Here is a 16,338-nt window from a genome sequence, read left to right on the forward strand (position 1 = left end):
CGGCCTTGACATACATGTATTCTTATATGTGTGTCTATTACTCTTGTACTCTTTAAGTTAAAGCCCATATTCCCATGGACACTGTGTATATTGTAGAACTTCCTGGGTTTCTGGGAGAAGGAGTTGTAGTTACTGTTATTACTATGCTATACTATTGTAAGCTTTCACTCAGGAACAGTTGTATCCATTGTTTGCTAATAGGAAATATACTTGTGAAGATTCATGAGCTACATAGTTTTAGAGAAGTCACCTAGAACCTGAAGAAGTCATTCTAATAGGTACTCAAGTTGCAAAACTGAGCCTTTTAATTGGGGGAAAGCCCATACTTTTTGAAATAAAGTATTATTTTCATAAGGGAAAAGTCATGAAATTTTTAAAGTCATCTATTCAAATGTCTACACTTCTCTACATAGAGAAAATTAAAATAACTATATAGACAGTTTCCTCCTCTTTTGGGGCTATCACACCATTAACTTTGATGCACTCTGGTCTTAAAAGACAAGACAATGAGAAAACTGGTCCTGAACTAAGTAGTGGTGAGTGTGTGTGTGTGTGTGTGTGTATTTTTTTTTCCTGAGGTAATTGGGGTTAAGTGACTTGCCCAGGATCACACAGCTAGAAAGTGTGAAGTGCCTGAGGTCGGATTTGAACTCAGGTCCTCCTGACTTCAGGGCTGGTGCTCTATCCACTGTGCTACCTAGCTGCCCTGTGTATGTGGGGGGGGGGGGGGGGGGGGGGGGGGGGGGGGGGGGGGGGGGGGGGGGGGAAAGGTGTGTATGGGTGTGGGTTGTGTATTTTCAATAATGCCTGACTCTGCAACTTCATTTGGGGTTTTCTTGGCAAAGATACTAAAATGGTTTGCCTTTTGCTTCTCCACTCATTTTACAGGTGAGGAAACTGATCCTAGGTCATAGAGTTTGTCATTGTCTGAGGCCAGATTTGAATTCAAATCTTTCTGACTCAGAGCTGGCACTCTGATCACTGTAATACCTAATTTTCCTCCAAATCACTTCACCTCTTTGCTATTAAAGAGAAAAAGAATCAATATTTTACTCTAGACACTAAAACAAATTAGTCCTATGCTTGAATGTTTTCTTATTCTTTCATTAGTATAAATCTGATCTTAGGCATGCAGCTGTTTTAGAGAAGACAATGAAAAACCATAAGCCTTTTTCCAAAATGTACAACTATTTCTTCATGTGTTGTTGACTTTTTAAAGTAAATATATTAAATAATATAAATAATAGTCTTATATTACAAAAGTAATATAGGAGAGAGTTTTACACAATCTTCAAGTCATTCTACAGTTATTATGCAGGCAAACCTCTCCCACTATCAATGGAAATTTTGCCTGGGCAACAGCTGCTGGATGAATTCTGTAATTGGAGGCTTACTGTACAGTATTTTGTTTTGCATTCTTTTTAAATGATGTAGTTAGAATCTGAAGCAGTGGAAATGAAAATCTGCAGTCAACGCCCCCTCCCAAATTTAGAGTTCTTTTAAAATTAATATCCTAAAATATCTTTACTGATGAAAATGATACATTAGCATGCCCATACATAGCTAATAATAATCATCTTACAAGGGTTGCTTGAGATGGAAGGGAACATAAAGAATAATTTAGCATTCAGTGGCACTGAAGTCAATTTTTATATTTTATGCCTAATGACTGTAGTTGTCCACAAATAAAAATATAGACAGATAGGTAAGAACATTTGAGCTTTAGTTACTGGGTTTTTTTAAAAGACTATGAGTGGCTAAGTGCAAATATATCATCAGTCTTGGAAAAGCAATACAAAAGCACATGTTCTACTAACAATAAGTCAGTAGCCACAGCAGCAGCATCTTTCTATAAGTAGAAATTATCTCACATAAAATAATGTGTTTATGAAAGTTCTTAGAATGATTGAAATGTATCTTTTTTATCACCTTTATTTATTATGCCTTTATGGAAAGGTAAAAATTGTGTATGAGGAAAACACACATATATGCTGAATAATTGCTATCATGGGATTATTTGTTGTGATATTTATATATATATGTATATACATATATTTGTATATATACACACATACATACATATATTTAATACACTGAACTAATTCAGTTTTTTAAATAAGAAATATTTAATAAAGCTCATGAGGGGTTATTGACCCTCATCATGATCAATCTAGTTGCAAATATACTTTTGTGTTCATTTTATATATATTTTATACATAGGGAAAAGGAAGGAAATAAGAATTTATTTAGTACTTACTATGTGCTAGACACTATGTTTTACATTATTTAACTTTATTCCCACAATAATCCAGTGAATTAGGTATTATTATTATTATTCTCACTTTGCAATTGAGGAAACTGAGATTGACAGAGTTTAAGTGGCTTGCCAAGAGGCACACAGTTAGTTAGTATCTGAGACCAGATTAAAACTCTGGTCTTCCTAACTCTAGACAAGCACTTTATTCACTGCACCACCAAGCATTTCCAGCTCATTTGTGGATATTGTGTTCTCAGGAAGATGCAATCTCCTTGAGATCAGGTACTATTGCTTTTATTCCTGCATACCTAACATCCATAATAGGGCTGGACAAATAGTAGATACTTAGTGAATGCTTGTTGATTTCATGTTTTGCTCATAAAAACTGAAATATGCCTAGAATCAATGGCTCAACAATATAGCATGCACCATGTCTGGATTTTATGAGTGGTTATGTGAATCACAACATGTGACAGAAAGAAGGCATTGTTAATTTAGATAAACAAACTTTCTTACCTATCTCTATTTCACCAACTGCAGTGACATCTCAAATGTCTGGGATTTGGTTTTCTGTCTGAGGTTGTGACATAGTTTTTCTGTACAAATTTCAATCACTCTCTGAGTACTTAACTCATGACCCTGAAAACATCCTGCCTTATTATAAGGTACTTTCCTTCCGGTGCATGCTCTGCACAGTGTTTCCAATCTTATTTCCTTCTATCCAGCTAAAACAAAACTTCTAAACAACATCAGAGAACATATTTTTTGCATAAACCTATTTTTCAATATGATACAATATACATGCCTAAAGAAAAATTAACAAAATATATCAAAGAAAGCATACAACATAAAACTACATCAGAAATCCTTCCTTATACTGAGCTAAAAATAATTCCTTAAGCATGTCTTCTGCATGACATTGGTAACAGAAGTTATGTTACTAACACCTAATTATGTTACTAATACCTAAAAATAATATTTACCTTTTGAAATGTTTCCCATATCTCTTCACAACTTATTCAACAAAGCATAGATTGCCAGAGTACAAATATAGTGCAATAGCATACTTTTAATCATACTTTCAAATTACAAAATTTTATCTCATTTTTTTGCATTAAAATATGCTGCAAAACTCTTCATGAACAAAGGTAAGTTTTTTTTCACTTGTACTTGGTATAAATTCTTCATTATAAAGTAAATGTTCATGTGAATCCTTTTTCACACAAAAATCAAATTGGCTGTCCTTATCATTAACATAATGTTAAAACAGAGGCATATGGCAGTAAAGGAGAATTTTTTACTCTTCCTAAGAATTCCAATAGTAATGAGTAGAATTTCATGTGAATGCATGAGCTAAATTAGATGACTCAATTTTGGATTTCTTAATATGCAATAGTAAAGCCCACACAGAGATAACATTAAAACTAAGTTTTGTTGTATTTGTCACTTAACAAATGAATGGAGAATACATATACTTGCTTATGGTACACAACATGAAATTTTTTAAGCTAATTTGAACACAACAAAATTTCTTAAAGAAAGTAGCTGCATGACAGTTTATCAGACACAGAGATGATCTCAAGGCATGATTTGTTTTGTTTTTTTTTCTTCTCCAAATCCCTCCTGACATATACTGACTGTGTGATCCTGGGAGTTCTAGACTAAAGCTTCTTAAACCCCAACCTCATAACTAAATGTGGAGGTCACAAAATTATGATTTATGGTCAATAAATGTTAAATTTGTATATGTATTTTATATATCTATGGACCTGGGAACACATAAAATTTCTTGGACAAAAAGAGGTCATGAATGGGAAAAGTTTAAGAAGCTCTGTTCTAAACAACTCTAAAGACTCCAGTTTTTAACTCTCTAAAACTCTAGTTCATTAAAAAGATAATGGCCTCCATTTGTAGAGAAAATTGTTTTATGCCAATTTAATTAAAGATCTAGTCCTTATACCAGTTCCTACCCTAAAGATTTTTTAAAAAATTAAGATAGTTTATAAAAGTGAGCAAAATACACAATTAGAATAGCTAAATGTAAATATATATTTCTATTCATTTGCTCACTTATTTTTCCTCATTATCTCTATTAACTTCATTTTACATATGCATGAAATTTAAAAATATTATGCATATTTATGCACCACAACAATAAATATCTTATAAATATATGACATTTCTCTTATTAAGACATTGATCAATTGATCAGTCAACAATATGATTGAAATATGTTATATATTCTCAAATGATCACTAGTTAATGGAAATCAACTCAAAAAGCATTTTGAAGTGAAGTGAAAGAATCAGAGATTTGTAGCTGGAAGGGATCTAAGAGATCAAACCAATCCAACCACCCCCATTCTGTAAATGACAACCAAGGTCACCTGGTAGTGAGTGATAGAGTTGAGATTGAATCCTGGTTTTCCTAACTATAAATCTAGTTGTAAATCTCATACATTGGTCACAGTATGCTTGTTATAACAGTTGCTGTTCACCCAATCACCACATTTCAAAGTTGGAAAAGATTTCAGTAGCAGTCTAAGGTCTGGTACTCTGTCTGCTGTGCCGCCAAGCTGTCCATAGAGGTATATATATATATATATATATAAATATATATATATATATATATATATATATGAATTCAATGTCCTCTCCCCTCCCCAATCCTCTTTAGAACATAACCAACAAATGGTTAATCAGCTTTTCCTTGAAGACTATATGTTGAAAGGAAAACCACTAGCTCCCAAAGAATCCTCCTCTATTTCTGCTTAGTTTTTAAGGTTAGGAAGTCTTGAAAGTTTTTCCCTGAAATTACTTCTTTACAACTTTTACTAGTCCTGACCTCAAGGGCCAAAAAACTCCCAGAACAAACCAAAACAAACAAAAACTGAGTCTTATTCTTCCTCCATAGAAGAGACAACCCTTCAGATAAAATGAAGGTGGGTGTCTAGTCTTCCCAGGATTCTCTGATTCAGGCTAAACATATCTCATTTTCTTCAACTAATTCTCAAGTTTTCTTCAAGGTGAGTATATTAATAGAATAATAGAAAAAGTTGTGTTAACTACTACTGTTCTCATTATTTCTCTTCTTTCCCAGAAATTTTTCTTTAATATCTAGTATTTGGAAACTCATATTTTAAGGAGTTAAAACTGACTCTAAATCTATCGCTGACTTTCCCTCCCAGGAAAAAGAAGAAGCTTTGGAGAAGAGTTATAAAACCCAGGATGCTGGAACTTTCAGGAAGTGAATATATAATGACACTTCCAACTCTAAACCTCAGCTCAAAGCGGTAGATGGCTCTCAGAAATCCCTTACTGCCCACCTGCAATGCACGTAGTGCCCCCCAAAGGCCAGCCTCTGAGTCTGTTGTTTAACTCATATTTTAAATATTGGTCTGGACACAGAACTGGACTCCAGTGCCCTGTTAATCTGAAACAAACAATTTAGGATGCTCTGGGATTTCAGTGGAAGGTTGGGAAAAGAGAAAGACCGGGAAAAAAATTGTCATTAAAGAATTGTTTAATAAAGCCTTTTGCTAGTAATTCTATCAGTTGTAGAGTCGCAGGTTGAGCTCTATATTACGCTAAGTTTCAAACTTGGAGAATGGGAGAAGCCTTCGGCAAAACGGAACATCTATCTATCTAAGGTTAGGGGCAACAAAAATAACCCTTAGACCCCAGAAAGAACCAAAGGGGCGTCAGACTGGGTTCGCAGTCAGGGAACTGATGGGTCCCAGAAAACAGGAGTAGGGGGAAGGGAGAAATGGGAGGAGCTCAATCTAGCTGGTAATAGTCTCACTGCACAAAACAGTAATTGCTCGAGTTAAATAAGGAGGAGCACACATTGTTCTATCCGAGCCACACAAGTGCCTTTTCAGAACAGGAGGGGAACCCGTTTCCCCGCAACAAAAGGTTCCTCCTGTTTACTTCTTTTGTAGAATCATTTTTCTCCTTCGCTCAGGTAGAAGACAGACTGGTTAAAAGGAATCTATTCAGCTCTGCAACTCTGCGCGTTTTCTTCTAACATCAAGGGGAAACCGCAGCTCAGGTTCTTGAGGGTGAACCAGTTCAGCACCCTCAATTGCAATTGGGGCCAGCCTACGCTCTTCCTCCGGCTTGGGACTGCAGCCTCAAGTCCGAAGCTTCTTAACTGGGCTGTAAGACCATGCCGACTGCACCCAAGAAGAAGGGGTAGATGAAGAACCGGCCTTAGTTCGCCAGAATAACACGCTCCAGGCGAGCAAGTGGAGGAGCAAAAAGCACATGTCGTATCTGCCTCCCTCTCCAGGCACGCCCCTCTTACCCTATCTTCCCGGTGGAAAGAGCCTTTTAGACTGCACGCCCCTCTAGTACTGAAGCCCTTTCCCAGTTATTCCAGTTACAAAAGCTTGACTTCTGGAAATGGCTTACCCCTACGTGTTCCCAAGGAGAAAGCAGACCTTCTCCATCTATGGAAATCTCACCCTCTGTCCATTAGTTTTCTAGAGACCCCCTTTGTCTGATAGAGAGACAGGTCTGCAGGGTTTATCCCGTACTCTCCGCCCACTGCTTCCACCACCCTGCTTTACCAAAAGCTTCCTCTTAGTCAATTGCTCTGTACCAGATTTTCTATTTCCCTATCCCGCCTCCCCCCCAAGAGACATATACTCTTGCACCCCACCCCCACCCCAGTACAAATCTGTCTTTTACACATTTTAAATAACCAGTCTTTCAAACCTTCCTCTTCCCCCTAGCTACAATATTTCGAATAAACTGACTTCTTTATATTATAGTCATTTCTACCTAAATGAATCCCCCCTCCCTTTCTCATCCTCTTAACTTAGACTGTTAGTCCTTTGGGAGCGGCAGTCTATTCCTGCACGAAGTTTGGGGTGTGTGTATGGGGGTGAAGGGAGGGTTAGCACTCCTTAACAGGGCCACAGAAAAGTGTGGTTTTTATCCACTCTGAGTAAAAGCTGAGATAACAAACCAGCAAAAATTTGCTAACAAGGAGTTTCTGAGGTTAGTCGTCTGAAGAAGACTTGTTTCCAAAATTGGATTTTTAACTGTCTTTACAGCCAATTTCACACCCTCACAAAATGTTTGCAAGCTACAATAGCAAAGTTACAATCACCTCTTGGGTAAACTTCAAAGTCACCAAAAACGGGGAGGAAGGAAGGGCAACACTAAGATAATTAAAGAGACCTTGGAATGTTCTTAAACCATTTGTCCCTTTGAAGGAAACGAAGAAACAGAAGAAAAGAATGTTATTTTGTAGCGTTCTGCATCGCAGTTCTTAAAACTGCTACCAAGATGTCAAAATCGTCGTTCAAGGAATGTGTAAATAAAAATCGAGATACTGGTTGTTAGTTAAAAATTCTGGTACACAGAGGTATAGAGGAAGAATGAAGTCAGAAAGGAGAAAGGGGAAAGGTAGTATCTACTTTTTGGAGTTTGTAAGCTCATTAACTCAGCAACCTATTTTCTTTGTGTACTGAGTGGGCAAGGTAAATAGAGATCTAACTCATTTAAATTCTACCTCTAAGGTGGATAGGGAGTTCCTCTACTAACTCCTTGTTTACATATGAGTAGTTCTCCTTTGACTTCTTCAGGCATTAAGACGGCACATGCACAGCTGAACAGTTACTAAAGGAAAGGATATGGAGGTTGAGGAAACACATTTGAGTAGGAGCTATTTTATTTAAGAGACTAAACAGACACAAAACGCGCGCACACACACATACACACACACGTATCCTCTCTCCAGCTGTTCCCTCATCCACGTTATCATGTCTTCTATCTCTTTTGTTAGACCCACACTTTGCATTTACCCTATGAGTTGCGTTTCCTGATGCTCCTCAGTTCTTGCTATTTCTTTTGTCTTATAAACGATCAGGAGGATACTTATCGTGCAGATAGTCCACCTCTTCCTGATGGAGCGCATCTTGCCAGCCCAGGGAAATCCTTTTTTCCCCCCTTTTACACCTTCGCTTTGCATAAAGAATCCGTTTGGTGTGTATGGGGAGAGGATGAAAATCTATAAAATAAGACGGACGCCCGGAGCTCTGATCACAAGAGATCAGGGACACAGAAGACAGTGGCAGTGGCAGTAGCTGCGGCGGCGGCGGCGGCGACGACGGCGGCGGCTGTTCCTCGCATGCTAGTGAAAAGGTCGGAGGTTTGCAGTGGCACCCTGGTTCTGCTCTGGGTCCCGGGGCGTTCCCTACAGCTCCGCGCCTGTCTCACTCACGCTCTCCTTTCCTTTCAGATTCAACACCTTGTGCAACTGAGGTGGCAGAGGCTGCAGCTGGGCTCTGGAACGTCACTGGCCCTTCCCTTTTCCAAGCAGGGAAATGATGAGCAGAAACCAGCCAATCGCCGGACGTAGGGGGCGGAGGCTGCTGATGCCTCCCTTTGCGGGCCGGCCGCTGGTTTTTTTTTTTTTTTTTTTTTTTTTTTTTGGTAACTGTAACATAGCCTTTCTTTTTTATTGTAACACTGAGAGAAAACCGCTACAGAGCTTTAGCAGTCACACGAATCAACTCCTTAGGAAGTTTTCAAACGGTCTTTCTGGAAGTATTCCGAAACAATAAACAGGGAATAGGAAGCCTTTTTCTCCCTAAAGATAAGTTTATGAGATCCTACCTAAACTTCTAAAGGAAGTATAGGAGTTTCTATGGATTCACATCGGGGAATACACATCAGATACACCCTTCTAGAGGGCAGCAATTTACAGGATTTGTTGCTGTTCGCAATTCACAGGGAGATTCTTCACTAAAATGTCAAACCCTAATGTTGATTTTGTAGAAAAGTGAAAGTGGCCTTTGTTTGTCCTTTATCCTTAAAGAGCACCATGACCTCATGGAGGTGATGTTGTGACATTCAAGTGAATTGTATTCAGGTGAAGGAGGGCTGGGCAGCCTCACTTTTTCCTTAGGAGTCATATAGGTCCAATGGCAAGATAGAGATCAGAACAACTGGAGGCGACCTGGATGCAATGGGAATCAAGAAATAATGGGAAAATGTAACCAGTAACTTCATATTTAAATATTTAATTAAATAGATTTTGAAATTATGTCACTAAACCAATCTTCGGTTGATCCTGTAATACAAATTTTACTCTTCTCATCCTTTTCTTTCACTGTTAGTTGAGTTTCCAGTGTGAAGCATAAGCAGCTTCTTCTACAAAAGCTTGCTCAGCACTCATTGAATTCCTCTTGGGACTAGACTAATAAGAAACAGTAGAGTTGAGGGTCCCTCACTTCTCTGACTCATTATGCCACTATTATGTGTAACAGAATTTTGAAGAAAATATCTGAGAACAAAGCGTAGGTATGACTTTTTTCTTGTGTCCCAGGAATGGATTATTGAAATTACTTCAAAAATAGGTACTTAATGAATAAAGCAGATAACAGGTGTAGGACAGCTATTTTTTTTCTAATATCATAAATGAAATGCTTAAAACAGAAATGACACATTACTGTACATATTAACAAATACATAAAATAATCCATCCTAACCACCATCATCATCTTCCTAAAGATACTTTGTGAATAAAGTATTTCACTTCCAAGGGATTCAACCAGGGGTCCTCAAACTTTTAAAATAGAGGGCCAGTTCACTGTCCCTCAGACTGTTGGAGGGCCACACTATAGTCAAAACAAAAACTTTGTTTTGTGGGACTTTAAATAAACTTCATAGCCCTGGTCAAGGGGAATAATCGTCCTCAGCTGCCACATCTGGCCCGCGGGCCATAGTTTGAGGACCCCTGCTAATTCAGGCATAGTTCTTTGTGGTTCAGCATGAGTTTGCTAGAGGTTATTTCCTTCTAGAAGTGATGTAGCTTTTGGGAGCACCTTCTTCCTGACACCTAGCACTGACTCAATAAGTTCTGATTTCTGAAGTTTCTTCAAGGTCTGAAAAAATGTCGCTTTTTAGAGTCAATCTTTAGAGGCCTGGGTACAGAGAGGGAAATAAAAAAGAACAGTTAACCAAAGGCTTGGGGTTAAATTTCAAATACACTTAGGCAAGTATTAATTCTTTCTGGCTTGTGTTTCAACAGCAAGGAGCCATTGCTTCTATAAATGGAGAAATTCCCTTTACTCAGCCTTGCTAAAATCTAGGAAGGAGGTGTTTATGTTTCAAAACCAGACATTCAAAAGAGAAAGGGATAGAGTCTTTCAGTGTATCTTATTACCTATTGATTCTTCCTGACTTAGTCATCAATCATCTTCAACAGAATTCCCCCAGTTATGGGGGCTATTAGTCCAAATAAGAGCCCCTATGTTACACAAATATCTCTCCTTCTATGATGTACAATTCTTCCTAGAAAGGGTATAATGTGCATATCTAATACTAGAAATAAATCCTATTTTCTCTGTTTCTTGCTTTATGTGTCCAAAAAAATCTAGAGGACATTTCCTACACAAAAATTCAACATTGTAGAGTACATCTTGCCTGCCCAAGAAAATTCCTATTTTCTTCATCTTACAAGTTCCCTTTTGCAAAGGCTTTTATTTTATTATGCTGTTTTTGTCTGTTATGTTTTGAAGTGTTTTTTTTTTAGTCTGTGTGTTTGTTTTTTGAAAAGAAAGGGTAAGAAAATGATCAGAACTAAAAATCAATGATGCTGACATGCACTGATGACCAAGATTGCTGCTGTCAGCTGTGCTAAGCTGGGCCTAATTTTTTTTCTGTTCCCAGTCTCTCTGAAGAGCTTAGCTCTTAATTTCATTCATGAAGATTTCCTTATAGAGTACTAAATAAAGGGAGTTATTAACCACCTCCTCAAAAGTATGCCTTTTACAGTTTTCTCAAGAAAAGGGGGCCACCCAAACCCAATTTAAAAGTTTTTTGTTCTACCAACCTCAAAAATGTTTTTGCTAGCAGTATACTCTTCCTGTCATTATTTTATTTTATTTTTTCCATGTTATTATTGGCCCTAAAGATCCCTATACTGTTTCAATATTATCCCAAAGCTTACAGCAGCACTATTAATACTACAAGCACCCCATCAGGACCTTGTCAGTTCAACTTAAACAAATCTTTAAGCCCTGAATGAATTTCTGTTGCAGTGGTTTTTGTTGCTGTTGTTTGTTTTTGTTATATGTTTATTGTTGTTTTAAGAGAAATAGCTAGTAAAATGATAACTTCAATTTTCAGGTGAGTGATAAGAGGGCAAGGGAAAAGAGAATCCAAAATTTATTAGGAAGCTAAAACATTGTGTAGATAATATTTTGGCTTTCCTCAAATGCAACCTAACACCAAACCTTGAAATATACAAATACAACAGTTCAATTGTAAGGAGAGACAAAGGTAGACATCCTTTAATCTCATCAAATTAATTAGGAGTTTTCCAGATTAACCTAAAGGAAACCTGGTATAGTAGATAGGGAACTGGCTTTGGATACAGGAAGAAGACTACCTCAAAGCCATTTTCATCATGTATCCAGGACATATCATGTAAGTTTTTTGCACTTTTGAACTGATCATTTGGAAAACAAGGGAGGTGGACTTGCTGATTTCCAAGGCCCTTGAAACTTTAATTCTATATTTATGACTCCTCCTTTCTTCTACCTCCCCCAACACACACACACACACAGATGCTAATGGAACAGTTTCAAATTTAAATTTATGAAAGAATATAAAGATTTTCATAATATTAATCTTTAATCAATTTTTAAAAAACAACTCTAATAGAGTTATCATTACTCATCCCCAACTTTACTCATAACCTTTCAAAACAATCACAAAAAAGCTCAAACTCACATCAAGGACTACCATAATAACCTTTCAACATAGGCAAATTTAAAAGTTATAAAATCCCAGTTTTAAGTAGCTGATCTCATTGACGCACACTTTCTCAGTAAAGAAATAATTTCTTCTGAAATTTGTAGCCTATATGCCTGGGAAACTGAGAGATTTAGGGTTTTTCCATGGTCATATAACTACTAAATATCTGAACTAGAACTTGAATCCTGATTTTTCTTACTCTAGAGCTTTCCCCTTATCCATTATTATTCTGCTTTACTAAAAGAAAGAAAAAACTTACAATTTTCCATCACTGCCATTTGGGGGAAATGGCATAAATTCATCCTACTGTTTTGCATTTTACATTAAGATGAACATTTCTGAATAGCTAACATATCAGCAAAACTCTCCATATATTCTACTTCCGATGCCATGAACATTTGCTGTTTGAAGTTTTGTTTCAACAGTTTAATATGTATATTCATAGAATAAGCACCCAACACATTTAGGATTTCAAAATGAATAAAAGATATCGTTCAATTCTGAGTCATAGTTGCAGGAATTTGTGTATAACTCAGCATACTATTGCACTAAAGGTAGCTATGAGGACTGGAATTGCCAGCCCATAAAATGCTCCTTTAGTACTCCTAGTCTCCAAATAATATGCCAATTTTCATGGAATTAATCAATTCTGGTTGCTCGTAAATTATCCTTCCTCTTTTTCAGACTCCCAGACCTTCAAGGCAGGCATACATTTGTATATATTCAGCACAATCCACAATTATAGAGTATCTTATAAATAAATGATGTGAATAACATAAGCAGTTAGTTAAAAACAACAACTACAACAGCAAAAGGCTATCTTAATTGTTAACATTATTTTTTAATTCCTGGCAATGCAATTCAGTATATCTTGGAGATGGGAGTTTGGAGGAAGTAAGAAAGATTGAAGCATAATCTTTTTTCTTTAGTGGATTTCTTCTTTTTTTGAAAATTATAATCAAAATTTGATAACCATATTGATGGTTTTCAAGACCTTTCAAAATCTGGCTGTAACCTAACTTTCTACCCTTTTGTCATGGCACTTCCCTTAATGTACTCTACTTTCCCAGCCAAATTCAATTACTGAGCAATACTCTCTGATCTCATTCAGCTATCTCCCAGATTTAGATCTCTAGATTGTTCAACACACCTGAAGTAGGTGTGACTTTTTCTTAATCTCCCCTCATTGACATCCACGTAATCCTTCAAGGCCAAACTTAGATGTAAAGTTCTTCATGATTTCTTTCTTGATCTGCTCAGCTAGAACTGTAATTTACTCTTCTTTGAAATATTTCTTCATTTGTTTGACATCATATATGAAATATATATTTATTTATATATTTATATATTCTGACTGTGTTCCTTTCTAATTTACAATGAAATTGTAAGTTTACATCACTTGTGATGATGACAGGAAGATAATGTTTTGCCTTTCAGTTGAATTGTATTTAAATGAAACAGGACTGTGCAGTCACCAGCCTCACATTCTTCTTCAGTCTAGTGGCAAGATATACACCAAGACAGACCCCACCAAAAGACTGCAACTGATAAATAAAAGGAATGGATCTACAAAATTGAACTATTTCAAAAGGAAAGAAGAATAACTTTTAGATGAAAGTTCTATTTTAATCCTAATCTCTTTATTTATTGTCAGACATGTGAAATTATAAAAGAGCTTAGAATAGCATCCTGTCAATTAATACTTGTTAAAATGTAAATATAAGCATTTACTTAAAATACTAGAAAGCATTTCTACCTATATGTTCCTGGAGAATGGAAAAGCAGTTGGAAAAAAAAAGAATGAAGATGCCCCCAAATTGTAATCTCCAAAGACCACGATTAAAACTTTTTATATCATTTTAATTTCCCAATTTAAACTTTTTTTCTGAATTCTTACCCAATGAGTAATTAACATAAATATAAAAGAGCAAGATTCATTTAAGAATAGATTAAAAGTTGTGGTAGTAGTAATAGTCTAACTCTTTCCTTTCTACCATCTTGCCCCATTCCCCCCTGGCAAGTTAAGTTTTTCTTAAAAGATATCAGAATCATCCTTTAGATTTGATTGGCTCAGTAAAGTAAAGGTTCAAGTTCTTGATGTCAACTTCCTCACCATCTGAGTATAGAAAAAATATAAAAACTCTGTGTTCTCTCTCATACTTGGTGGATCACAATGGACAGGATTTTGCTTTTGATATTTACTTGTTCTTTTCTTCATTCATTCACTTATTAAACTTGTATTAGTCACAATGCCAGTCATTGTGCTAGGTATTGGTGATAGAATGAAAGATAAAAGTGAATCCCTGTTCTCAAGGAACTCATCATTTAATAGAAGAGACAACATGCAAACTCCTTTGTACAAAGAATTTATATACAGGATAAACTAGAAGTAATTAGTAGGGGAATGCAAAGAGATTGGGAAAGACTTCTTATAGAAGATGGGATTTTATTTTGGATTTTATGGAACTCAGGAAAAGCATGGAACAGAGATAAAGAAAAAGGGAGTATGAGGGACAGACATAAAGGACAACTAATTAAAAGGACAGAAGCTGGTAAATGAAGTATTTTATTTTAGAGACAGGAAGGAGTCCAATGTCACTGGATCAAATAGTAAGATTATATAGGGGTGGAAATAGCATAATGTAAAAAACATTGGAAATGGGAGAATTCTGAGAACATGGAAGAATAAGCAGGAAATTACCTGGCTCTCCAATATAATATAATGCCTCAAAGAGAATATTAAGCAAAATAAATAATTAAAAGCCAGGGTAAAATAGTTGTCTGCCTAAGACAACTTGGGAGTACATTAAGAACGACTTGACTTTCCAGGTCATGCTTTGAGCAAGTACCTTCAACCAGATACAGCTGAATCACCAAAAAGCTCTGGTGACAGCTACAGCTTCAGAAACTTTTGCTTAACTGAAAATTTGGAGGTTGGACAGCTGATTCCAGGAAAATTGCAGGGCCCTTCATCTGTGCTGGATTTTGAGCTGTACCCGTAGGCAAGATGGAGGAAGCACATTTCTTAGTGGGGTCAAAGCGGACAAGGACCCTGCTGGCTATGGGCATTTATAAAGTTTCTGGTTTTGTTTCTAAGGCAGAGGGTTGAGCTGAAGCTTGCAACTGTGAGAGGGACTCGAGGGAATAAAAGCATTTACAGTGACAACATTTCAAAGGACGCTGGTCATTATTCAGCAGCAGAGAGGAATTATCTGACATCAGGACCCTAGAAAGTGTTCAGAAAACAACAGCAAGGTAAAACTCAAAACCTGTGCTGTTATCTTTCACATATTTAACACAAAGTTAACAGAGAAGAAATAAGCTGCTAAAATAATAATGATGAAAAGGAGTAAACAAAAGAAAAAGAAGCCATTCATAAATAACTACTATGGTTATAGAGAAGATCTAGTTCAAACTCAGAAGAGAGAATGAACTTAAAATAGCTATTTCTGTCTCAAAGAAACAACAACAGAAAATGATCACAAAGCCAAAAAGTTTTAGGAAGTTCTAAAAAAGGACTTCAAAAATCAAATAAAAGGGCGTTAACTTTTGAAGCTCTCAGGCCAAAGAGAAAATAATATAAACAACTAGAAAAAAATCTGGAACTATAGGGTGGTACAAGCTTTAGCAGTTTCTACATTAAAGGACTAAAGATCATGAAAAAATATGTTCCCAAAAAGCAAAGGAACTGGACTTTCAACCATGAGTAACTTACCCAGCAAACTGAATGGAAAAACAATGGATATTTAGTAAACTAAAGGACTAAAAGTAAATGGGAATTTAATTTACTAAATCCAGGAGAAACATAAAAAAATCATAATAAAAACATTTAAAACCAGTTATGAAGAATTTATTCAGGTTGAAATCTTTGATTCTTGTAGGGGAAAATATTATTTGTAATTCTCATTTGAATATCATTTTTTGCATAGTTTGAAAAAGTATATATATATAGATAGATAGATAATTTTGGGTTAAGTTGATATGATAGGATAACCTAAAAATGAAATTGGGTAGGTAGAAGTAAAATTGGAGCAATTATCTTATACAAATGAGGTGTAAAAGGAAGAACTGTTACAATGAAGACAGAAAGAGGTAGAAAGCTACTAGTGTTTGAACCTTATTCTCATCATGGGTAAAAAAGGAAATAACTCTAGAAGAGTACAAAAGTCTTCTTAACTTATAGAACACCAATAAAATTATGAAAAAAAGTTTATTTGGCTAGAAAAAATAATAATGAAATTCATTGGGAGGAACATGAGATCAAAAATATCAAAGTAATTGATGAAAAAGTTAAAGGAAGGTCATATA

General features: G+C 36.1%; 1 protein-coding gene across 1 annotated transcript in view; it reads right to left on the reverse strand.

The window, feature by feature from the left end:
• Positions 1 to 8,578, reverse strand: part of ST8SIA4 (ST8 alpha-N-acetyl-neuraminide alpha-2,8-sialyltransferase 4) — a 128,354-nt gene extending 119,776 nt beyond the window's left edge. The window contains exon 1 of the mRNA XM_003759343.4: positions 8,070 to 8,578. Within this exon, the coding sequence (XP_003759391.2) occupies positions 8,070 to 8,236 (167 nt within the window). The 5' untranslated portion in view covers positions 8,237 to 8,578. The remainder of the gene's footprint in view (positions 1 to 8,069) is intronic.
• Between the last annotated feature and the right edge of the window lie 7,760 nt (positions 8,579 to 16,338).

The sequence above is a fragment of the Sarcophilus harrisii genome, chromosome 1 (genome assembly GCF_902635505.1).
Source record: "Sarcophilus harrisii chromosome 1, mSarHar1.11, whole genome shotgun sequence".
Classification (NCBI taxonomy): domain Eukaryota; kingdom Metazoa; phylum Chordata; class Mammalia; order Dasyuromorphia; family Dasyuridae; genus Sarcophilus; species Sarcophilus harrisii.